The 26,654-nt window shown below is 39.5% G+C and overlaps 1 protein-coding gene across 1 annotated transcript; it reads right to left on the reverse strand.

The window, feature by feature from the left end:
* Positions 1–3,571: 3,571 nt before the first annotated feature.
* LOC111601061 (protein Wnt-4) lies at positions 3,572–26,415 on the reverse strand. Its single transcript, XM_023317486.2, has 4 exons — positions 25,529–26,415; positions 4,304–4,802; positions 4,012–4,239; positions 3,572–3,893 (listed from the first exon to the last, which is right to left on the reverse strand). Exons 1-4 carry the CDS (start codon positions 26,206–26,208, stop codon positions 3,651–3,653), a joined length of 1,650 nt encoding a protein of 549 aa, XP_023173254.2. The 5' UTR covers positions 26,209–26,415; the 3' UTR covers positions 3,572–3,650.
* Positions 26,416–26,654: the final 239 nt, after the last annotated feature.

Raw genomic sequence — 26,654 nt, forward strand, 5'->3', positions numbered from 1 at the left:
AAAGATAGTCGATATGGAGAATATTCATAAAAATCTCAGACAGATACAAAGACTTGAGTATTATGATAAGCGTGTTGAAATGGGAACAAAATATCTTTGCACGCTTGAATTAAGTGAATCTTTTATATGACATAAAAAGTTGTGTAAAAGCGAAAGTATTCAGATGATAACAAATACTATTTATCTGAGATACTACGGAATATTGGAAGATGAGTAAATAAATATTTATATTAATATAAAAATAACAAATAAATATTTATATATATTTAACATTCCTATTATATCTTAAAGCCACTTTGTAATCTGTCTGAAATAATATAATCTTCTTCAGCCACATTCAAAACTGACTTAAGCATTCCCCGTTGAGCCTCTGCATGAGATTTTCTTAGCATTCCTCACAACAACTATGTGGCTCTCGTGTTTCCTTTCCGCTCTCCATTAGGAAATTTACGTAGCTGTTGCTTTTGCCACATGCCGAGCTGTCAAGTTGTCACTGCAAAAATGTGTTGGACAAATGTACTTCTAACGTGGCTTGAACCCTAAGGAAGACTTCAGCTTAAGCAAGTTTCCAGTGTAATCAAAAAAAATAATATATATATACAAAGCAAATGCTTTCATTTGCGATTTATAATTTATGTGGGATGGCGAGAGGTTTGTAAATATACTTGAATTAAAAAATATTTGTACTCTGAACCAAACAACAAATTTTTTTATTTATGGATTTGGGCATTGCTTTGTTGTCCACATAAATTGAATTTTAGGGAAAAGTTTTCTTCTATCTGTTTTATATATGACCTCAAGTAAGTATAAAGTTTGTCTAAATATCGTTTCTGTGTTTGATTATTTTGTAGCAAAAAGATTTCTCCCACACACGAAACTTGAAGAAAGTTTTCGGTAACCTTTTAGTTCTGTTAACCATTTTATGCTATTAAATTAAATTGTAATATTATTATTATTAAATTATAATAATAAAATATATAATACTGTTACAAATATCCGCTCGGAGTGCGCTTCAGCAGATAAAGCAGCTCTCTCTTCATCGTATATTAAATATGTAGTCAGCTCAGTGACAGACGACAAGAAGGCTGTCGAGGAGCTGCCAGGGAAAGCCATGTCCTGCTGATGTGCTTTGTTGTTCTTGTCTTGCCATAGTTGCAGGTTTTATTGTCGCTGCCTACGAAGAAATGTTTACAGTTCCACACGCGACACGTTCAACAATGTTGACAAAGCGTATGCGTATCAGTGTCAAGGTGGGCCTGGCCTCAGAGCAGGGAGTGTTAAAATGTCCTGAAAATGCGTGGCAAAAGACTGTCGAAAGGCTGTCTACACAAATTTACATAAAACCATGTGCTACATTTTCATAGCCAAAGCCTTTGTTGACTTGAGGCTATGTCAAGCTTTCGATACGCAGAACATTTAAATAAGTTATTGTAATATGATATATATTTTATGGAGTCCGCTGCATAAGGTATTATGTCTATTCTGTGAATTTATCGTCAACTCAGTGTAAACAATATTATGAATTATTTAAGGCAATATTCATATTCATGTAAAACATTTTGATTGATTTAAATGGATAAGTGAAGCACATAAATTTTATTTTAAACATATGATTAAAAAAAATTTACAATCTAAAACATTTTAACCAACCCAAAGTAGATTTGCTTTGCTTAAAAGTTCTTTTAATTGAGTGCTAGCATCTTCTTCTCTATTAATTGTTTGCCACGTGATTTCTTACAAACTAATTTACTCTTCAATTAAGATTAAGCTTGCGCTTGCTAGAGAGGAAGCTTTAATTGATTTTGAACTTGACTTTAAATTGATGGAGCTCCATTCTTTAAGATGTTGCAGTTAATACTTGAATTTTTAACATTTTTTCTAGATATTTTTGGAGTTTGGATGACAAAGTGATATTGTTTATATATATATATATATGTATATAGATATATGTATATAGATAACTAACATCATTGTCATTAGCTGTATAGTTCATATTAGCTAAGCATACATATGCATCCAGTATCCAGTATAAATTTTGTATATACATCCAGATACAGGTCTGCAGTTTTTTTCTATTTGCCTCTGTTTTTTATTTTTAAAATAAAACAACATTTTTAAAAAAATATTAAAAAAGCGGACAAATTTATATTCAACATCTATCTTGATATATATAATATATATATATATAAGTTCCGCCAGTCACGTGTGCCTTCGCCATCAAAACAGAGAAACTTTTTGCATTGATACAGACAGCTGATCATTTCTATATACATATAGGCAAATCTGTATATCGACTCGACTCATGACTGTGTTAATAATCATTTTTGTAGACAATATTATGCATTTCTATATACATATATAGATAAGTCCCCATATTGACTTGACGCATGACTGTGCAAAATATGATAATTTTTAGACTACATTTATATTTGATGGTGTCAAAGACATCTGAATGAATATGCCACATAAAATATATTTGTATTTAGGGAATTAAAAACGCTCAGTTTGGTTTATGTAATTTTATTGCTTTGCTTGCAGCTTTACGAACTTAACAGCTCAGCTTTGTCTTTGCTTATAGACTTTAAGAGCTCTAGCTGCCTGGGCATAGTCTGGGCATAGACAACTGTTGCTGGGGGGTCGCGGTGTGTGTGTGTCAGTCTGGAGCTGTGTGTGCGCTAAGTAACGTCGCGTGGATATCGTGAGTGGGCAATTTGAGTTTGAGTTGTGTGAAATAATGTTGACAAAATACAAATATTTTCCGATTGTTGCATTCGCAGCTTGTTCGATGCCAGTTCGGTGCGGTTCATTCCTGGTGTTTCTCGTCTGGCGGCTGAATGAATGCGCTTCGGATCTGTCAAGATTTGCCAAAATCAAAAGTAATTAAAGCTAATCAAAGCTTTAAGTGCTGCCCGCAGAAACCCCATTTACAGACTTTTGTGGCTTATGTGAAACTTTTTATTTCATTTCATTTTATTTTCATGTATTTGTTTTCTTTTTTTGAGTTTTATTATGTTTTTTTTTTGTTTTTGTTTTTTTTTGTGTTTTGTTTTTGGTTTGTTTTTTGTTTTTATTTTTTTATGTTTAAATACTTATGAAAATTGTTGTTAGCTTCTGCTTTGTGTTGTTGTTCATATGAGTGATGTGAGTTTTTTTATATTAATTTTTTTTGCTAAATGAAGTTTTTGCCATTTTTTTGTAGATTTTTTGTTGATGTTGTTGTTGTTCTGAATGCGACGGCAGCTAACTGTTACTATATATGTTAATATCTATAATATAAATGTAGGTCTATGCTTGTATATATATTTGTGTGAGTGCGTGTGTGTGTGTGGGTGTATGCATGTGTGTGTGTGTTTGTGGTGTGTATGATTCTTTTTTGTTGTTGGCATTTCTATCGGTTTTTCATATCGTTTTCGTGTTGCTTATCATTTTCATCAAAGTTGTTTTTAAGTTAGGAATGGAAAAAATACAAGCAATAATCGAAAAAAACTTTACAAATTACATTTAAAGAGACAAAGAGAGCGTGTTCTTGTGTGAGAGAGTAAGAGATAGACCGTTAGAGAGACAGAGACAGGTCGAGAGAGAGAGAGAGAGAGAGGGAGAGTTACAGAGATATAGTGCTGGGAAGGAAATCGTTGGTGGGGCTTGCCTACTTATTTACAAAAGTATTTGTCCTCAAACCGCTGACAATAGTCACAGATCAGCTGACAGCAAAGACCGTTGCTGAAGCGGCAGCGACACTTCTCCACCTGTTTAAAGACGCGTGTGGTATAGCCACGCCCACAGCACAAATTCGCACAGTTGTCGGGATGCAAACACTGGCGATCCTTGGTTACCGAGCAGTAGGTGGGCGAGGAATCCAAATAATACAGCGTTGTGTACTGCGACTGTTCCTGCTGCAAGACAAGGCGAAATATGAGTTTTAGTCAGGGTAAACTTAGATCATACAGAACACTTTCAGTTCCTATCTGAAGCATATGCTTCTATAACTAATTTCCTTGCCATGAAACTTACTTTCTTGCGCCGCTGTTTTGGCTTTTTCATGCGACTCGATGGGATCTGGCGCATGGTTCGCTGGTTGGGTGCCTTGCGTATGGCCTGGTTGTACTTCTGGCGCAGCAGTGTGGCCGTAGCATTGAAGTCAGCCATCTTCTTCCAGCAGGTCTTCATCGAACAGGAGCCAGAGACGCCATGGCACTTGCACTTGTCCATCATCAGCGTGGAGACAGCCTCAATGCCAACCTGTGTCCATAGAGTTTAACTTTTTATAACTATTTTCATCAATATTTGACTGGGGCGCACTTACCTCAGAATCATGTCGCAATATTTCAGTGACTTCGTCTCCATCGCCGCCACGCAAGTCGAGGAACTTGCGCGTGACCCGCTTGCCATGCTTCAGATTGTCGTTGCAACCGCCCCACTGGAAGTCCTGATTCATACGGTTCTGCTTGCTCGGCCCGCAGCTGCACTTGGTCATCCGACCCTCGGCGCAGGCACGAGCTACAGAGTGTGTCATGGCCGCCGCCGTGAGCGCATGCACAAAAGCCGTTTCCTTGTAGAGCTTTTTGAAAATGTTGCGTTTGCCGCGCGTCTCGATCGAACAGTTCCAGCGGTCGTAACGGAACTGATCCTCACAGTGGGTGGTGGCCAGGCGTCGTGCCTCACTCAGTGTGCCGGGTAGACCCGTCTCCTTGCGGCACTGATGATTCTGGCGCCGTGTGGCTGGCATATAACGACAGGGACCGCCCACCTGACCCTGCGATGTGAAAACGGCCATGACTGTGTGCTCCGAAATGAAATGTTCGCTGTAAATAAGGATAAAAATAGAAAATATAGATTTTAATGATATTCAATTTTAAAATTATAATAAAAATGTTTTCAAATGTGCAAGCAGTTCTGAGGTTTGTGTCATTGCTAGACCAAAGAACTGCACAAAATTTCGTTAAGTTTGTTATGCTGCTGCTTATGTGTCTTTGCTAAGTGTGTACACAAACCAGTAGCGTCAAAATCAAGTGAGCGAGCAACTAGCTTTTTGTCGTGCAAGGCAAACGGTTTTTTGCTTACAAAATAATACAAACTTCTGAAATTGAGACATGAATTTATTGAAAAGGTGCAATTTCCACAGAAAACAATTATTACATGTGTAATTGAATTTAACTGCTTTAGTATTTCAGGAAATTTATCTACTGATATGGCAAAGCCACACCCATTACTGATATAGAAACGATTTCCTTATCAGCTGTGACCCGTTATAAAGCTTCCAAGAATCACAGAACATTTCGGCGCAGTCTATAAAAACTTGTATTTATACCACTATTTATTTAAGGCTTGCTTTATAAGTGTGTCTGCTAAGTTTTTAATAATTCCGCCGCACTTCCTGTCCAGCTTTGGGCAACGTGCAACGTTTCTCACTCGCGCCCTCACACACACTCGCTCTCTCTCTCTCTCTCTCTCTCTGTCTCTCGTTCTCTGTGATTTGCAGGAAATCTTAAATTCTCATAAAACTTAAGTGCACCGTAAATTGGCGTATGAGTAACGATCTCAGCATTTCTTGTCTATTTCCGTCTGCGTCGCCGCCTCGGGGCAAACACATCGACAACGCGCGCCGCTTATTGCCTCGGTTTACCTCTAGCCTCGACCCATAACGATTACTAAGCTCCGCCCACCGCCCACTGCCCACCGGTCCGCTGTCCGTTTTGATTTAACTTTTGTCTTTTCATAATTCGTTTCTTCTTTTTCTTCTGTTTCTGCTTCTGTTGCACGTAATTTTGCTGTTGCGTGTGGGAAAAATCGCGAGCGTTTCTAATGCGAAATTAATTTAGTTAGATTTTTCGCAATTAATTAATTAATCAAGTGCTTCCAATTGTTTACAAGTTGTTCGACTTTGCTGCACGCGGTATTTTGTTTGGAGCATGTGCCCCAGCGAATTTTTATCTATTTATCTCCCGCTGTTTTATTTCGATATTTGACGTAGTTTTCGATTTGATTAAATTATCATTCGCAAATGGATTGCCTCAGCCGAGAGATACCTGCGTTAGTTATGTCTAGCTGAGTGCAAACAATTTCATTCATACAAACAATGCGAAGGCTGAACATTCCAAAACAAATTCATTGGCATCCCAATGATTATATGTCGAGTGCTTAAGACACAGAAGTGATTTCAAATTGAATCTTCATTTTTAACAAAGGAATCAGATTTACAGCGTTCTCTATATATAAATATCTATGCATTTGTGTCTATAGATAATGATAATTATCATCATGATCATAACCATTAAGATTATAATTATTTATTTTTATATGAAGTAGTATTTATATATTCTTTAAATATGAAATTGAAGCAGATTCATAAAATAATTATATTGTTTATATTTAAATATTTTATATTTTTTATACATGTTTTTTTTGTATTATTTCGACTTTATGTATTTATTTTTTATTTATTTTTATTTCACTTAAAAGATTATCCAATATTAAGTATACGTTTGACAATATGCTTATAAACATAAGGAGAATAAACACATAATATATAAATATATATAAGCATATATAAAAATGATTTGTATATAAAAATTTATAGATTAATGGTTTCAATTTACTGATATGTAAAGCCAAGCTCATGAAGCTATTCCAAAAATGAAAATAAAATTTATTAGAGTTAAAAAAAGGTTAATATTGAAATGAACAAAAATCTTGCATTGTTATAGCTTTTCGTCTCTGATAGTCTTATGAAGGGCAAGCGAATGCTGATCGATCTTATTGTCAATATCTGAATCAGTGTACTTATGTATATTTATCCATTGTATCAACAAACATTTGACGCTGCAACAACAGCAGCAGCAACAACAACAAAAGACAGTCTTCAATTACAGCTTAAAGCTCATGTAAGTCGTTGTGTAAGCTTAACCAATGTTGTTCTGTTGTTGTTGTTGTCGATGTTGTTGCTGTTGCAAGTGCAATACAAAGCGCATTAGTCAAAGCCCACACATGAGAAGCTGCCCCCACACACACTCCCCGTGGCCCCTGCCTCGCAGAAATTCTCATGTTACCCACTTCAAGTTGGTTAATGTGTGTCGCCTTATGGCATGGAACATGTGGAATTACCAGCTCAGTTTGACTGTGTGTGTGTGCGGGTGTAGAGGCGTGGGGGCGTGTCACTTAATCCTTTTGACAAAACGTTTACATGCGAAATGAAATACAATTAGCTATGCAGGTGGGGAGGGAGGGAGAGTGAGATTGAGACAGGAGCAGCGAGTCTCTGGACTTCTGTGCACTTTAATTTCACAAATTTAGCTGCCAGCAATTTGTATCTTTGAGATACAAAGTAGTTGAAAGCTATTAAAACGGCCACAGAGCAAAACAAACTGTAAAGAGTTGTTGTTGTTCTTTCTGTTGCTTGGCAGGCCAAACAACAAATTGATAGGCAGACAGACGCACGCACGGACGCACGGATGTGTGCCAGCAAACACAACTGAGAGAGAGCCACAGGCAGACAGAGAGAAAAGAGAGAGAGAGAGGGAGAGGGAGAGTGAGAGAGAAAGGGGCGACTATAAAACAAAAGTGTTGATGGATATTTTCCTCGTGCGCTGACTGACTGACGACAACGGCATTGAAGTTGTACCTAGTTGCTGTTGATGATATACCATGTACTCAAGCGACTATAGTAGAGGGTATATGCGAGATGTGAAGGAGTCGAGCCGGCTATAAAACACATTGTATTTCAATTCTCATGTGTCAGCTACTGCAATAATTAATGTTGCATATGAAATCACTCTACTGAAATATCTTAGGATTGAAATATTGAAATATAAATATTGCTGTTTCTATATAGATTGCTGAGAAACAGCCCAAATTATTAATACAAAATCAAAAATATTGTTGGGCTCAATTTTATAATATTACAAAAATATAAAATATTATGAAATTACAAAAATGAAAAGAAATACTAAAAATAAAAAAAAAATAAATTATATATTTTCATATAATAGATTTAATAGTTGACTTTTTGCTTTATATGTATACAAATATTTAAATATTTTTATTATAGTATTCCAGCTCTACAGTCTAGAAAACTAAATAGCAAATTACAAATTTATGATGTAGTTAAAATAGAAGTATTAAAAACGTTCTATTTTATCTCATTATTTTTAGACCATAATTGTGACAAAATTATTTTACTTTTACAAATGAAGTTACTTCAATTTGATCATTGAATAGTTTAGCCAACAATATAATTGCTGCCAAAAACGTTCTTGGTACCTGCTTCAAAGCTTATTTGAAAAAAATGCAGGGTACACTTTAGTCGACCCATTGAGCTTTAATTTACTTATTTTAGTCTTAGTTGTTGCTGTTGCTGCTGCTGCTTTGAGTGCTACGCATTTGTACAGATTCATCAAATTTTCAGAAACGTAAAATATTTAACACACACATGCACACACACACACGAAAAAGAAATCCCTTTGTGCTGTGGCAAAAGCATTTTATGGACTTACAGTTTAAGTCGCCGCAACAGCAGCAACAGCAGCCAAAGAGCATATCAAATGTGCAGCAGCAACTGCTGCAACATCAGAAAGCGATTTGAAAGTAGTTCGAAATTGAAATCGACACAGGAACATAAAATCGTTTTTAAGTAGCATAAGCATATGAGTTGAGTTGAGTTGAGTTGGCTGTGGACCGAGGCGCTGGCTCTCTTTCATTCTTTCTTTATTTTTTTTATGGACTTTTACCATTTCCATTTTATTGCCAAAACATAAATGCAGCTAATACCAGCCCCCGCGAGCACACTTTATTTATAAAACGTTGCACGAGCTACCGATTGCTGTTGGATATGGATATGGATTTGATTTGGATTCGATGCCTCAGCGCTGCGCTGTTGGCGTTCTGTTTATTTTCTTTGGTCATTGGCCTGTCACATAATTTAAACTCAGAACTTCAATTAAAACGCATTGGCCAATTGCAAATGCGAAATTGAAAATTGCAAATTGCAAATTGCAAATTGCGAATTGAAAATTGAAACTTAATCGCATTGTTTTGTAAATGGGCAAACGGCAAATGAGGCAACTGCCTGCGAGGCGGGCGCATCCACTTCAAGTGGCAGCCAGCAAGACATGCGACTTGGTCGGGTTGACAGTGTCTGCCCATACGAAATATGCCCCATAGACTCGCTTGGTTTGCTTTAATTGCTGGCAGCCTATTGCCGCCATCGGGCCCTCTATGCGGAGTCCATTAATTGGCAATGGAGGCTAATGAGCCAGCTGATGAAGCTGAGCAATGTCTGTCATAGCTTTTCCAATTACAACTGCTATGGCTATTAATGACTAAGGACAGTCGATTGGCATTTTATAGACTGGAAATAATCGTACGACAAAATAGTCAAATCATAAACTATATCATTCTTAATTGTTTATGAAAACGAAACCCTTCATGAAATATTGTTTTCTAATGGAAGACTTCTCGAAATAAAATAAACATAAAATTGGAATTGATCCAAAAATATATTTCGCTTATGTTTATATTTTTTTGTCGATAACATGATTTTATAATTGATTTTTATTTTTTGCTTAAATGATTGCCTTTAATACCAAATTTGGAGTATAATTATAAAACCAGTCGGTTAGGTAGTGACATTCATTCTTCCGGAATTGTGATTCGTTGCACTTAAGTAGATTTCATTTGAGTCATTCGGCCTGCCCTCGTTTCGCTAATTGCCTGCTCGAATGTTGTTGCTCATTGTGAAAGCATTTGCCAATATATCAACGGTTTGGCCATCTGTTCTGCCAGTCCCCCAAGCAGCTTAAGAACGGCTTTCGGCTTTCAGCGTACCCCTAACAGTCGCCCTGGATGCCTTGGCTACCTCTGTCTGAGAACCGTCGCAGGGTGTTTGTTTGTTCTTTACCCCCCCTGCCCCTCCCCAATCCTTATGAATGCACAGTGTGCAGTATTTTATGGGCCAGTTTTGCGACACTTCAAAATGCGTTGTAAATACGCGCTTAAGCTGTAAAATTACAAGCCAGCAGCAGCAGCAGCGGCAGCCCCAGTCGCTGACAGGCCAAAAATTGCAAGCGCGAAACCGCAAGACAAACGTCCGCCTTTGTTACGCCCCCAACGCTGCTGGCAGCAGCTACCCAACGCTTATGAGGGCGGTTGTTGCTGCTAAATGCTGATGTATGAGCTGATGCTGTTTTTATTTATCGCTGCTGCTGCTGTTGTTGTTGTTGCCCGATTTCGACAGCGTTAAAACATAAAATATGCTGCCGCTCATAGTCCTCGTTGTTGCTACACTCCCCGCGCAACATCCTCAAGCCACAGCACATGAATAATGTTGCAGCGGCATGGGGGCAGCAGCGGCAGCACCCGCCGGTGGTTGTTTGGCTACTGCTGCAGCGGCGCTTCATCATAAAAAGCGCATCCTTGCCAGCGTCCAGAGAGTAGCTGCGTTCAAGATTATGGTCATCAATTTTGGCATCAAGCGACGACGACAAACAGTTGTAACCGTAAACATTGTCAGCTGCTGCCCCCACAATAACAGCAGCAACAAATGTGCCCCTCGAGAGCTGCCAGCCGGACGGTGGAGGGCGCTCCGTTAAGGCATTTTTATGGGCTGGCTCATAAAATTTGTGCATGGGATTTGGTTGAACAGTAAGTAGACAATAAAATGACGTCGCTGCTGCTTCTTCTTGTTATTTTTTTTTCAAAATTTTTAATAAAAGCTGCGGCAAATGATTAAAATCCAGCAACATCGACTGCGCAGTAGCAACAGCAACAGCAACAGCAACGGCAACGGCAACGGCAATCAATTTCTGCCCACCCAAGCAGACGACCAGGCAGTTGAGTTGGCAACGAGGGTCGCTTCAGCACTTGCACATTTTTCTAAATGCTCTATATATTGTTCCGTTGCCTTTTGTTTTTGCTCTTGCGCAGATATATTTTCATTTTTAAGCATTTTTACGGCTTACTCGGCTGCTGCTGCTGCTGCTGCGGTTGCAACCTGGTCGTTTATTTACTAGAAACTCTACTTGTGGCAAACAAATCCGAAATGCAAGCAACGTTAAAGTTTATCATTTAGCTGGCACAGCAGAAAATGCCATGATTGCTGTTGTTGCTGCTGCCGCTGCTGCTGCTGTTGGTCATGTTGCTGCTGCGTGTGCGCCGTAAAAATGCAATAAAAATCTTTACGACATATTTCGGCCTGCAGCCCCTCATACGGTATTTGTACACTTCACACCTTGCCAACGCATCTTGGGCGCTTCCTTCCTGCCCTCAAATTGCTGATGATGTTGCTGCTGTGCAGCAATTGCTGCTAACAGCGTCGCATCTGGCGAGCAAATTTAATGCGACCACTGCTGCTGCTGCTGCTGCTGCTGCTGCTGCCTTGCACGCAGCCTGCCGGGCTTTGTATTTAACGCCATTACCGTAGCTCATTTGCCACGCCCCCGCCTTGCAGCTGCTGCTGCTGCTACTGTTGCCGGCCACCCGCTGCTTGTGTCATCAGCAACGTTTTGTTTGTGCTGCATAACTTCGCTTTTTATTCGATTTTCATGCATTTGACAGCTTCATTTTCATTGGCGCTGCCTCTGAGCTGCATAAAAATTGAATTGTAATTGCCAACAGCAGCAGCAGCAACAGCAGCATCAGCAACTATTGCTGGCTGTCATTGACACTAGGCTACTTTTTATTCACATGCTTGTTGCTTGTTTTGCTTTGCCATATTAAGTTACAAGCTGCACCATTAGTTTTCAATATATTAATCTGCATGTTGCCGGCGTGCAGCAGCAACATGCGCGCTAGATGGCAGCTTATTGCAATTGCAACTTTGCTTGTTATGTATATTGGATTATTCTTAACTGAAGAGTGGTATTAGCCTAGCATATTGCTGCTGGTCAACTTCTTTGCGTTTTTACTTCACAGCAACATGGCTCTTAACAGCAGCAACATTTGTTGTAGTCAAATTCTAGCTGCAGTTTCTTTGCTTGTACTGTTAGCAGCTCTATAGCTTTGATAATAGCTTCCATGCGACTCAATATATGTAGCCCATTGAGCGTGGGCAACAGCTATTGTCTGTTCTGCTTGCAACAATTTGAGACTTAAGTTGTCATAGTTAGGTTTCCATTATTGCACTGCCACGCGCAGCCTGAAAAACTGGACTTGAAATTCGACAGCTTTAAACTTGTTGAAAATGCCAGCAATTAGTTCCCTTATGTATTGCAGCTCACTCTTCACTTCACAATGGGTTTGCCCTTTGGTTGCTGCAATGCTTCCGCTTTCTAGTTGCGCGGCGGCAGCATGAGCAGCATGAGCAGCATTCATTAGACTCCATTGCCAGCCGCTGTTGCTGTTGCCGTTGCTGTTGCATTGAATACATTGCCAAACTATTTTTCAGCTAATATTAGCTATTGTTGCTGCTGCTGTTGCTGCTGGTATTGGTGTTGCTCGTATTTGTTTCTGCTTCAGCAGCATTCCGGCAATTTGTCTGCATTTCTTTTCCAGCTAGCGCGTTTCGTTTGCTATTCTATTCTTTCTTATAATTCTATGGCTCGCCACTGCATTTTACAACTATTGCCCTGTTGCCCTGTCACGCCCCATGCCCGCTGCTAATGTTGCGCGCTGTTGCTGCCCGCCAGCAGCCGTTGCCGCCGCCGCCGCCGCCATTTCAACGTAAAATTTATCAGGTAATTTCTGAATGAGGAAGTTTCTGTCAGATCTCTAATAAGCAGAGGGTGTTGCGACTGCTGCTGCTGCTGCGGCTGCCACTTCTTCTTATACTTCCCACTCTCCTTTTTAAAATTTGTTGTGATTTAATATTGTCGAAGCATTTCAGTTATTTATGAGAACTTCCCTGGCTATGGCCACTTGACATTTTCAGCCTCGCGTATTTATAGAAATGTCATAACATTTTCTTGGGCGCTCTTCGGCTTTTACAAGCATAAGCAATTAAATTTAACTGCTGGAATTTGGAATTTTATTCATTCCGCACAGAAACCTCCCACCCAGCCAAGCAGCAGTGCGTAGGAACTCATCAAAATTGACAGCGCATACATTTAAATTAATTTTCTTGACGCATTTCTCTTTTTAACAAGCGCCGCGGCGATTAATGAATAATTTTCCTGGGCTGAGGCGCAGGGCCGCTTGGTCACTTGGCTCAAGCTAGATCCTCTCCGCTGGGCTGAGGCGCTGAGAGACGCATTAAAATTAAATATCAGCATCAGCATCAACATCAACATCAGCATCAACATTAACTTTAACGCAAAACGCAATCAACATTAAAAGTTTTGCTGCTGGGTTTATGTGTGCGCTCTATGGAGGGGGCGCGAGGAGGCATGTAAGTATTTTAAGCGCACTTTTATTTGCTTTCATAAAAAGTACGACTACGTTGTATGGGCCAGCGATAAGAAGGCCAAAATGCGTTTCGCATAAAATGCGTTTTTATGACCATGACGAAAATGCGAAACGCACCCAAAAATAAAGGCGAACCCAACGGCTAAGCGGCATATCGCAAGAGCCAGGCCGTGACAGGGCACAGGGCATAGGTGAGCGGGCGGGAGGAGGGAGGCTGTGCGAGGCGAGGGAGAAGTCATCACTCCATTGCCAATACATCAGCAGCTCATTTGTTGGGTGGGCCGAGGAAAAGCAATGATGTATTAATGGACGGTCACGTACCACACATAAGATTTCTAAAAGCAACCCTCGCAAATGCTTACGAATAGGCCATAAAGGCGGGCAGTAGGTGGCGGGCGGTGGCCTTGTCAGCTGGCATAGAGTACTCGAAGATAGCAGTATGAATACTCGTATGAGAGCATGAATACCGACCGAGTACTTGTGTCAGTTGCGGCAGCTGTGGCAGCTGTTGCAAGTTGAGCAGCTAACGGACGAGCGAAAATATTTCTCGACAGCTCTTCAGTTGCTCATTGAGTGCTAATTAGGCAAATGCCTGTACCGCCCCCTCACAAATTGGGGCCAAGTTGGCGCCACATGCACATAGATACTGCATGAGAGAGCGAGAGAGTGCGACAGAGAGAGAGAGAGGGAGTTTGAGTGCTTTATTTTCTAAACAAATGAAATGCTGCCAAGCGCGTATTCAATCAGACAAGTTGATGTTGATGCTGCTGCCGAGGTGATAAAACAAGTTCATGTGCTCGTGTGGCTGCTACACAGATTACACAAAACACACTTTTCCCCAGCTATTTGTTGAGTTTACAAATCAAATTATTAGCTAATTAGTTAAAGACTCAACTTCCAGCATATTCTCTGTTGAAACTTTAACTAGATCAAATAATTAATTTTAAGAATTTTGTAAACATCGAAACGAACTTCAATGGCATATGGATGAACTTTTCTTAGAGTTTTTATGTTTTCCTTATTTTTTTTTTATCGCATATTAATTATGGTTTTGTGCTTCATTAAAAACATTCACTGCAAAGCATAGCAGAATAGAAGAAATTGTTGAAGGTAATTCTGATATGTAGTTGTAGTTGCTTAATGTTTTTATCAGCGCGTTGCCTGCTTGTGGCCATCTCTTATGCATTGCTGTACACATCAGATCTAAGATCTAACTATATTTAGATATGTTTTATCTATATATGGACATACATATTTTCCATAGGCTTGCATTGCTCTTGTATGGAAAATTTTTGTGTTTTTAGATTTTAAGTAAAAAATTGTTAAGAAGGAAAATTATTAAGAAAGTCTAAAAATTATTGGCCATTTGAATAAAATATATGGAATTGCATAACCTATCTGTAGATGTAGCTACATACATAATTCAAACAAAACTGAATATGTCAGCACATATCTTTAAGACTGGCTTTTAAACGATCTTTTGATCGTTGTGTTCTGTCTTATTAATATGATCAATGCAATCAGATAATCAATTACATTTAACTATCTCCTTTACATGATCTTCTTTACATGATGAAAGTACTTTAGGATATGTACTACATCAGCATAAATACATAGCTATTACAGCAAATGGCAATTATAGTATACCAGCTCTATTAATCTTGGTAACCTATGCCAACTATTGATTTAAGTCAGATCTGTGCATTGTTCATTGTATTTAAACAATAAGTTAATAATTTAAAATATTTTTTAGGAATCCTGGATTATAATATTTAACTATATATATATTTATATAAATAAATTATGTACAAAATTCATACGCATATTTTACTATATTTAATTTTTATATACTTTTAGTTTTTGTGTGACTTCTGGCTATAAGTTTACTTAAATTCCCATAGTTTATTTGCCTCAGTGCGCTTCTGTTTGACTAATCCTCAGTTGTAGAATGTCACGCCAATTAGTGAGATCTGCTGGAGGCTTCCGCAATCCGCTTGGCCAAATATCATAAGTTAATAACTCAGCATTGAGTGTTCGACACAGCTGAGAGATGGTGTGTGTGTGTGTTGGCAGTCGAATCCGTTGGCAACTTCCGTTTGTTGTATGCCGCATTTCGACACTCCAACCAATTTAAGCCAAACAAATGGCCAAACAACCGAAAAATGCAATCCAATTTGGTTGCAGCATTGCCTAGAGGCATATATATATGTAGAGGAGAGCTGCTGCGAGTGGGGGGAAGACTTGCCACGCTGCCACAGAGTGTGGCCACACAGTTGACTCTGGTAGGTGGCTCGGCATATTTGCTGCGCCTGTCAACGCCAAGATGCGCTTAAGCATTATTAATTGTTTATGAAATGAACTGCGCCGGCCACTAAACAAATGATAATGAGCAGTGAAATATGCAAACGCTGCCTAAGCAAAGCTACAGCCAGAACTAGAGATCTGTGGATGGATGCCACAGCATGGCAGCATGTGGCTGCCCCGTCGAACAGTCGGCAGGCAATTTTGCATAATTTCCGAAACACATGTTGCCTTCAATCATGCGCGAAGCAGCCGCAGCTACAGCCACAGCCACAGGCCCAGGTCAGAGATACATGTTGCATTGGGGGCAGAGACAGAGACCGTAGGCAGAGAAGGCGAGGCAGGAGCCACAGTCAGAGCCAGTGCCACAGCCACATAGACAAATTGACTAACTGACTAACTGACTGAGGCCTGCAAATTCGAACTGTGATGGGGCACAGGCACAGGCACAGCCACAGCCACAGGCACAGGGCCTGGCACTGGCACTCGAACGGGTCTTGTCGACTGGCAGCAGAAAATCAAGTGAAAATGTAGCGGAAAACATTTTAATACTAATTACAAAGAATTTGTGCCGCCGACGTTTGCCACTTTTCCTTTTATTTTTCAACTCTCTATATGGCCGCATACACTTGCTCTGGGCAACATCAACTTGTGGGAATGACTTGCAAAATCTTAACTTAGCGCGCATCAAGTTAGAAATTCCTAATAAAAAGGATCAGCTTGTAGATGGAAATATATGTGCTCGAACTTCTTACGGCTCTTAAATATTATATAATAAATATATTTAAAATTATTATACTAGAAATAGAGTCAAAAGATATGTGTATTATCAACAAATTCGTTGTGGAGAAACTTATAAAATTCTTGCTAAGACTTTTTTTCATGTTGCTTTCAGAACAATATTTGCTTTTTAGGAAACATCAATTACGGAATAATTTTTGAAAGTGATGCAATTTCCTGAAATTTTGAATATGAATATAACTCTATAAAATTCTAGCTTTCATGACCTGGAATCGTACTAGATCTATTATATCCTCTCAGTTGAGAGTATTTAAATTCTTTGTGAATTAGTTAGTACGAGTATTTAGCTCGTGTTTATTTTCTTTGCTGCGCTCTGGTTCACTCTCACTTTCTGTTCACGCTGCTGCGCTGTTGTGTACTGCTCCCTCTCGATTTTTTCGATTTCCGAAAATAAATGTTTGGCGGAGCAGGACGAGGAGCAGCGATTGCGACTCTGGCTGCATTTTAATTGGAAAAGAGCTTGTCCAGGCCAGCAGCTAGACAGAGATAGATAGACGGACAGGGAGGGAGAGAGAGAGAGAGAGCAGTGTCAGTTGCTTGGCTTGGGAGTTCGCTGGCGGCTTTTTTCACTTTAATCAAATCGCTTTATGACAGCTCAGATATGCCGACAAATGACACACAAGACACATAAACGTCATTAAGTAAACACAAGACCCGGCACGATCCCCAGTTGGGAATTGGAAATGGGAATGGGTATGGGTATGGGAATGGGAACGGCACTGGTAGCTGCAGCTGCAGTGGGTGACGGGTGGCAGGTGAGTCTTTTGCGTGACATTAAACGCGTGTTAATTTCAGTTAATTTGGGGCGTGATACGCCGGGAAAATCAGCACCAGCAGAAGCAGCAGCAAAACCAACTCGTCCATGCTCGTGTCCATCCATCAACACGCGCGCGTACTCCGACAGCGGACGCTTCACTGCATTTGTCAATCAGCAACAGCTAGGGGAACAAGGGGCCATGGTATCGTTGTGGCATTTTCATGCTTGTGCTGCAGCCTCAAGGTCCATTTCCATCACTTGTCCCGCGGCCTGGCCTGTTCTGGCACTGGTTGTGTTTCTTATTCTGTTTCTGGTTCTGCTTGTTGATCATGTGGCGCCAATCATAGCAAAGTTTTGCTCTTGAATTTCGCTCGAGAAAGCCGCGAAGCTAATCAGACATAGAGAGTGTGACAGCCATGGAGGAAGATCGTCTCTTCAAGTGCATATTCGTGTTGCGGCTGATCTACAGAAAATGGCACTTGTCTTGGCTGAGCAGCGGAGTGAAGTGGGTGTGCGACTGTGAAACTCACTCAAGCATACATATGAAGTATATCGAAATGGAACTATTTATATATTATGTTCTCAATCTAATTATGTGAACTTCCTATGCATGGATATTTAGTTGGTTTATAAAGTCAATTTTAGTATATTTGGAAATTAATTAAAAAATAATAGAGTTGCCTTTGGGTTACCAGAGAAAATATATGCATAAATTTGAAGTTTTTCCATTCCTAGAAATTCAATTTTCACATCATTTTCACTTATAAATCTCAAGTGGCTCAAGCGTTGACCGCTGTAGCTATGCAACTAAGCAGCCGTTGCAAGCAGACTTGAATGGAGTTTACTTACTCGATGCACTGTTTATTGGCTTTATATCAATTGCATGTTGACTAAGCAGAATCCTTTCGTTGCCGACAATCGCATAAAGAAAACTATCTCACAGCATCCGTTTGTAATCAATTGCTTTTATCCATTTCATCTTTCTCCGACAAGGCAGCAAATTGAATTAAAATACCAAACATACTTGATTTTTTCTTGATTTTTGTGTTTTTTTTTGGTAGTGTCGGCAGCTGGTTTTCTCATCTTAACTCTGTGGCTCCCCCTTTCAGTTGTCTTCATTTCCATAATTGTTGTTTTGTTGTCTGATTGTGAGCTGTGTTGGCTTTGTGTCGCCGCCGCCAGTTGTTGTCATCATTTCCATTGTCGCCGGCTGTCTTTTCAGGGTCAAATTGCCAATTTATATTGATCGGCAGAAACCGCTCTCGGCCACGCCCCAAAATTGCACGCACAACTGGAGAGCAGAGAAATTTTAACACCTACAAGCAATTCGGAGCATAGGGCAAAGAAAAGGTGCGTCTAAGAGACTAACGACTAACGCTTTAAGCAACAATTAAGCTTAAAGATCTGTCGAATGCTGCGACGCGTCTTGACTCTTGTCGCCAATTTGCGCAAATTATGTGCGAGCCTCTTAAAGTACCGCTAAGTGAGTGTCGGGCCGTGACAGCAGAACAACAACCACAAGAGCCACAATAACATGGCAGCCAAAAGTCCAATTATGTCAACAGCAACCGCAACAGGCGCAACATCAAAGCTTGAAGCCAGGTGCTGGAGCCTGCGCCGAGTGCCGAGTGCTGTTGCCGACAAAGCAACAGTTGCCACAGTAAAAGAACCTGAACCTGGCCAAGAGCCGAGGTTCTTTCTCTCTCTTTATAGGTTAAACCGTTTAACAGGATGTGACTGCAATTTAACTGTTAACTGCGTGTGGCAAATGCTTTGCGGCTCACTAAACTCCTTCAGTCGAAGCTACCCGCCCGCCCGCTGCACGCTGGCCTAGCCCGCTTTGATCTCTTTGATGTGTGCGTGGAGAGCGCCTCAAGGTCCGCTAGAACTTCAAGGTCCCAATGTGCGGTGTGCCACATGTGCGTGTGTGGGTGTGTGTGTGTGTGTGGCAATGTTTGCCTTTGATGCAACTTCCTCAATGCGCTGCCAAACAGACACAACTTTGGCCAGCTAAGACATTGCACAAGATCAAAGGCTAGAAAGCCATCAGCATCAGCAATGAAAGCAGCAGCGGCAACAGTTATAGCTTCAACAGCATCAGCAGCATCCACATCAGCTAAATTCATTAACTCCTACACAGGCTGCTTGGCTGATTGGAGTTTGTTTTCATTTTGACACCTTTAAAGATCTTTCAACATGTTTTCATGCCCTTTCTGAGAGTATTATGATTTAACCATGGAAAGTGTTACGTCTTGAATAGACAATTGATTCTTTATAGATGATGAAACTTAACTGTTTTAGAGATCTCTAACAATTTGTTGTACGCCATGAATTATTGCCAAATATTTAATGATTTCTCAAATCAAATTCTGAAAAAATCGTCCAATTGAGACTCTAATTATTTTTCTATATTTTATTCCTTTTCCATAACTAATCAAAGCTCAATTTCTAATTCAATCTGTCTATAAATTGTAATTAATAATTATCTATTTTTTTTGTTATATTTTCACAAATGTTAATTAAATTATTTTTTTCACAAATTTTAAAATAAATAAAATAATGTATTTATATATCATGAGTGCCTGTTAGAGTATTAGGTTCTTCACAGCTCAAAAGTGAAATTATCATTTCTATTTGATTTCCATTTTGATGCATGCACCTCATGCATCTCAAACTCAGTCGCAACTCAATTCGTTTGATTTGTTTAAGTCATTTTTGGGTTTTTAGGCACATTAATTACATGAAAATGCATTTAACGTCACGGGAACAATCAAGATTTTCCATTTCCATTTTCATTTCCATTGTTATCCACTGCAGGCTGCAACCCTCGCAGCGTCTGTGTGACTCAGCCTCCAACTCGGTCTCGATTTCGGTTTGAGTTTTCTGTTTTATTGGATAGATTCATTATATGGCCAATTTATGGGGCGATTTCTTTCGGGCATCCAGCTGCTATTTTCTATTCACAGATTTTACTTTTATTTATTTTTTTATGGCGCAGCTTTGGCCACGTCACAACAAAGGATGCTGCTGAAGGGAGTTTAAACCAAGCTGGAAAAACTGAAAACCCCAGAGTTTATCATTAAGACAAAAACCACGAGCGAACGGAAACGTCTACGTCTAACAGCAGCTGCATGGCAGCTCGGGCTAAGGAGAGCAGAGTTGGAAATAAAGGCAACGGCATCATAAAACGCAGCCATCAAAACGACAAAATTAAAAAGTTCAAATGGCAAATGGCAGGCAAATTGTTAGCGGGAAAACGGCTAGAAAAGCAAATCATCTCTGCGCACAGAGACAGCACCGAAATTTGAATGAACTTCTGGCAAATGCTAAAATATGAGAGTTTCTATATAAAGCATATGCAAATTTAGCATAATGATTATAAGAATCTGTATATTTTGTATTTATGATTATATTATAATTGAGTGCACGAGGTGGGGGATTAAGACGGATGCAAATATTTTAATAAAAATATTAAAATTCAAACCAAATGAATTACAACTATTTTTAAGCTTTAAAGAAATATTCTAGAAAAATATATACTTAAAACAAAGAAAAACATGTATAAGAAATATTTTCTTTCACATCATAAACTTGGAAATAATTCATGAAAAATCAGTCAAAAACGCTAGCTTAACAGGCAAAATTAAGTTCAGCAAATGTAAGAATTTAATTGATATTTTTAAATAGAGTTTTTAGGGATTTAATTAGCTTAATTTTGATGACTTAGCATTGCAATAATATTCAATGACTCATGCGTCGCCAATCACTTGAGAAATGCGAAATGCCCTTATCAAAAGCTTTGAAGACAAAAGGCAAATTAAATAAAAGACCACAATAATAGAGGGAAAAGGAAAAAGTTTATGCCTGCAATTACATTCTGCAAGGCCATAATATCAGCAAAAGACCGAAAGGCCGGCAGTGTCTCTGGCCGAGAAATGGAGTAGTTGTGCCTCCCCAGAGTCGTCTTCACTGTCGGCACTGGTATATTGAGACAAATAAATTCTTTTTATAATTTCGGTGGTGCCACATGGCATTGACTGCAGCAGCCGCCAAAGACTTGCCGCACTTCTTTAGCAGGGATATTTTTAATTTGGTGGCAACCAAAAGGAATAGGAAAACCCAAAGTTTTGCACATAATCGTTATCGTCAATTGCTCGGGCCCAGCCCTGGTTGTGGAAATCATGTGGCATGTAGCAGGGAAAGCCCAGACTCGTAATTTGCGGCCTGTGCTTGCAACAAAAGCCGTTCGCTGGCTTTTCTTTTGCGTGGAAATTAACATTTTTATGTTTCCGCCAGGATGCCAGACACTATAGAGATTGGAAGAAGCCTAGCACTATAAGTACCCCAGATATAAGAAGAAAGAGTTCAACTTTTCTGAAACTCAAAGAACTCGCATAGTTAACATTAAGTTGTGCTTTTGTTCTCGCAAACCCAAGCCAAAGCCGAAGGCAAAGGCAAAGGCAACCAGGGCAACGGTAAAGTAAGTAAGTTTTAATTACTGTTTGACAAATATTTAACAGGGTATGAGAGATGGAGGGAGGAGGGATGGAGAGAGGGAAGTAGAGGCAGGGGACAGGCTTACGCACAATTAAGCAGATTTTTGCCGCTTGTAAGGCAAATGAAATCACAGCAGGCAAAAAGGATTGAGGAGTTGAGTTCCTTTGGGGTTGGGCCCCGGAAACTGGGGTGGCGGTTGGCTTTGTTACACCCTGTAACAACATCATTTTGCGCCGTATAATGTCATAAATGTCTGTTAACAAAACAACAGACGTCACAGAGCGAGACGCCAGACGCGGAGCGAGACGGTAAGCGAGACTGTTAAACATTATTACATTATTTGCCTTTGCTTTGGCTGAAATTGAAACCAACCCTGCCCAACTCTGACCCCCCTCGGCCCCTTTGCTAGTCAAATTTTCGGTTGATTTTTTTCTGTTTTGTGTTTTTGGTTTTATTTGACTTGGCTGCTGAGTTGCTATTTAACTGGTAGCTGCTTCTGCTTGCTCTTCTTGAATTACCAGCCATACACAACCCTGCGAAGATTAATTGCGACTGGCGACGGCTACATGGAGCAAATATGTCGCATCGAGTGCCCGCCCGGCTGACAATTATTAAATTTTCATTACATCCCCTAATCAGCTTTTCTGCATATTGATTCGTGTAAACAGGCCCCGTTCTCGCCCGGAGTTCCATTTGCATATGCCGGCCAGCCGCTGACATCGCCGCAGAATGTTATCCGAGTAGTAAATTGTTTAAGCAGGTGTTGAAGTAGTCCACACCCAACTGGGCACTACAACTGGCCTGATGAAGCGTGCGAAGATGCGGAAAGACTTCAGAGTTGTGTAGAATTTAATCTATCAATCAAGAACTCTTATCAACACTTAACAAGAATATTTCTGATCTGACGAGCCACTTGAGAGAAATTCTTAAAAAAAAACATAAAAATTAAGAAAATTAAATAAGAAAAAGTACTTGAAATTAATTGTTTAACTTTAGTTTTTAATTATTTGTTATATTATAAGACTAAATATTGCTTTTAAGTATTAAAATTAAATTGTGTCATATTATATTAAAATAATTTAAAATATTATTTAAAAGGTTTTAAGACTGAACTTTCATAAATATACGAGTATCTTCTCAATCAGCATATTTGATGAACAATTTGGAATTCTTAACTTAGGTTTCATTATGAATTATTCTTTGATCTTCATTATGTATATAATGCACAAATAAGCTCTGGGCTCACGCTTCACCGTGAGTTATTATAGCTGTAGCTAAGGCAAATGAGTTGACTAAGCTTATGTTATCGTTATAGAATTGTTTGAGTTCTCAGGCGACATTTAAAATCAATAAAATGGCTCGTCGCAGTGCACCTGACGCTGAGGCAGGTGTAGGCGACGCAAGCTAGGCAAAAAGCGCGCCGGCTGAGCAGAGTGGCTCATCAAATGGCAAATGGGCAAATGGACGCCGGTAAATAAGCCGATTAATTGTAATCAAGCGGGTGTAACTGTGGACTGTGAACAGCGGACAGACTGTCTAATGGCTTGTTGCTGGCTATCGATTAGTCTGGCCTGGCTGACGGCTGGGTCAACGTTTGAGCAACTAAAACACTTTCTACCCCATTGCGACGAGCATAAAGAAATAAAATTAGCAAGGAATCAGGCAAGTACGATATTGCGCCCATTTGCCTGTTGTGTAATAAAAATTTCCCAGTTGGCCAAAACACGAAGGACGAGCCCAGTTGGAGTTGGACTTGCAGTTGCTGTTGCTTTGCTTTTGTAATGACAAATAATAACCGTTGCCCGGAGCTGACTAGCGCGGCTCATGCCACAGCGCCTTCAGCCCTTTGTGGTCAACGTTGTCAGTGGGCAAAATAAATGTGAAGTGTAAGTAAAATTTACGTTGGACTTCACTGTTGCTAATAATCATAAAAAACGGCTCGGCTCGCACATTTTGACAACTGGCTGCTGGCTGGATCGAGATGCAGACACGTCCCTCCATCCAGCTCACTGCCCAATCCTTGCAATTGAGTTAAAACTGTTTTTGTGTGCGTTTTTTTCCCGTTTTTTTTTTTGGCTGACAGGCGCAAAAAGCCAAGCAAATATAAATAATTTTACTTTATTGTCTAAACGCCTCTTTCTCGGCTACTGTCTCTGCAGATTTATGTTGCATTTGTCAGGGTGGTCCTCTGGCGGCTGCAAATTCTCCATAACTATTTATTTAACTTGCCGAGCTCAAGATCGTTCTGACTGACTACTGCTGCTTGGCTTGGCTTGGCTTGGGTCGGTTCAAAAGTAAACAAATAAAAAATGCGACCATTTTCGAGCAATTAGTCTGAAGAACTGTTTGGCACACATCAAAGCGCAAGTTCTTTAAAAGGCATCAAGATTAGTTGGGTAGATTTTTGATGAAGTCATAGGAAGGCAGAGATTTCACTTATATATTTTTTTCTTTCAAAATTGTAGATAAGGAATCCATAGAAAATATAGAAAATTAATGAATTTTATGCTTTATATGAAAATAAATAAGAAATTAAATTCCAAGAAGAGCAAATATTTATTAATTATAAAGTTTAATTTCATGAAAGAACTTGTTTCGCAGAAAAGTTGAAAGACTTTTGCAGACATAGATGCATATGCATGGAATAAATTTATATTATTGGCAATACATTAATAATTTATTAGGTATTTCTTATCATTTTTTTCGTATGAAAAATCGTATAAGAAATGTATAGTGAAACATATTTTTTATAAATGCTTGAACAACAATAAAGTTAACTATGGATGTTTCTGTTATATTCAGAAGTATTAACATTAATTACAAGAAGGAATTTCATAAATGATTTACAAATATATTCCAAGAAGTGAACATAAAAAATTTTATTAAAATGTTGAAATATTTTTTCAAAAATATTTTGCTACATGTTATTTATAATTATTTAAATAATATTTTATTATTTCAATTATATTTTGCTTTTGTGTGTATTCACTCCAATTTTTTATTTTATTGATTTCTATATATTTATATAAAACGAATATAAAAATCATAAAAGCGAACAAAATAAAAATGGGTAAAAAGTTGTTTCCTTTCAGTCTCCAACTCACAGTTTTGGCTTAAAGCTCAGCGTATAGAATCAGTTAAGCTTAGATATTATTACAAAAACTTTATTTTACCACACATCTTAGCACTTGTGAACAAAGACAAATAGTAAATGGAAAAAAAAATAGAATATTCTTTGATCAGCGCAAAGTGATTTATGTTGAAGAAATATATAAGCCCTTCCCATAGCAGCGCCTTTTAAATATATAAGACTTATCAAAAAAATAAATAGCTTTGTTATCAATTTGAATATTTTATAGGCATTTCATGGCTTGTCAACAAAGATCAAAATTTCTGTTTAAAGTCCTCAACTTCTTAGCGTGGAACACAATCTAAGTCTAGTTTTTATAGAGGGCGAAGGTCAGAAACGATTTGCAGTTCAGTTCAGGGTTAAGCAGGCCTCAAGACTCAATTTTAATACCAGAAGAACAGATGTACAACAACTCGTAATTGTGGGTAGAAAGTAAACGTTGATTTGTAAATGGCTCAATCTGTGGATTGTGGGGCCAGGGAGGAGATCGGGAGGCGATGTCAATGGCAATTGGCCTCGGGCCAGAGAATGCCATAAAAAATGAACGCATGGGATGCCCCGGCTGCTCGGGGTACATTAATAGGACAAAAGCAAAGAATTTTGACGAGCTGTGCCTCAAGTTGAGCGTCTTCATCAATTGATGATAAGATTTCACTTGTGCATGGGCCGTCCAATTAAGCGTGTGCTGCAATAACTGTTAAATTACTCACTATTGACTCTGCATATCCATGCCGCCGCCGCCTCCTCCTGCAGCTCCTGCTCCGCCAACAGCGCCTCCTGCGGCGCCAGAGTTCAGCATGGTGCCTCCGTAGCCGGCCATGCCGCCTTGCATGCCCGGCATGCCTTTGGGGTCTACAATGATGCCGAAATTAGCCAGACCCGCCAGCTGATGTCCAAGTGCGTGTCCTTGTCCGCCGCCATGTCCCATGCCATGTCCCATGCCGTGTGCCATGCCGTGACCCATGCCATGTCCCATGCCATGTCCCATGCCCATGCCCATGCCGATGCCATTGGCTGCTGCCGGCGCGCGTGCCGTGCTGCTGCCCAGGCCAGCCAGCCCGCCCAGCTGATTGATAGCCGCACCACCGGCGGGCATTGGCATGACAGCTCCACCAGCACCGCCCAATTGGCCAGAGCCAGCGCCGAGCAGCGTGTTGAGGAGCGTACTATTCGAGCTGGGATTGCCCAAGAGGTGCTGCTGCTGTTGCTGCTGATTGCTGTTGATGTTGCTGCTGTGCAGTTGTTGTTGCTGCTGCTGTTGCTGTTGCTGTTGCTGCTGCATATTGACATTGCTCTCAATGCTTGGCAGCAACAGTTGCTGTTCCTGGCAGCGTCCCAGCCGGCTGAGTAAGTGCAGCAGCAGCACAAGGCTAAGAAATGTTGTATGCATCTTGATGTTGTTGTTGCTGTTGTTATCAATAATAAATTATCAGTTGCTGTTGTTGTTGTTGCTGTTGCTGCTGTTGTTATATATCGTTTGGTTGCGGTCTAAAGTCTACTTTTTGGCGTGTTTTTGAATGCGTGTTGTCGTAAGTACTTTGTAGTTAATAAATTACTAAATGCTACTTAATAAAATATTTTGTTTATATTAATTATTTATTTTTTAATATATATTTTAAATGCAAAAAATGTTTTTACTTTTTACTGTGTGATGTATCAAAAATGTATTTTAAATTGCTACTTGGATTATATTTGAATTTTCCTTTGTTTTTTTATTCGAGGGGTCCCTATATTGAGATTATGTAACTTTGATACTCGTGATATATGTTTGTATATATATAGATATATATATGTATATATATATAGATGTGTATATATATTTATCTGGGTTCCAAT

This window comes from Drosophila hydei, unplaced genomic scaffold, assembly GCF_003285905.1.
Source record: "Drosophila hydei strain 15085-1641.00,03,60 unplaced genomic scaffold, DhydRS2 tig00008114-arrow-pilon, whole genome shotgun sequence".
Classification (NCBI taxonomy): Eukaryota; Metazoa; Arthropoda; class Insecta; order Diptera; family Drosophilidae; genus Drosophila; species Drosophila hydei.

Bases quoted from the DNA above. Each gene is read 5' to 3' on its own strand.
- LOC111601061 (XM_023317486.2), bottom strand. From the start codon at position 26,208: ATGCATACAACATTTCTTAGCCTTGTGCTGCTGCTGCACTTACTCAGC. The intron at 4,803-25,528 runs GTGAGTAATTTA...CCTTATTTACAG, and splicing joins ATGGATATGCAGAGTCAATA to CGAACATTTCATTTCGGAGC. The intron at 3,894-4,011 runs GTAAGTTTCATG...CTTGTCTTGCAG, and splicing joins CAAAACAGCGGCGCAAGAAA to CAGGAACAGTCGCAGTACAC.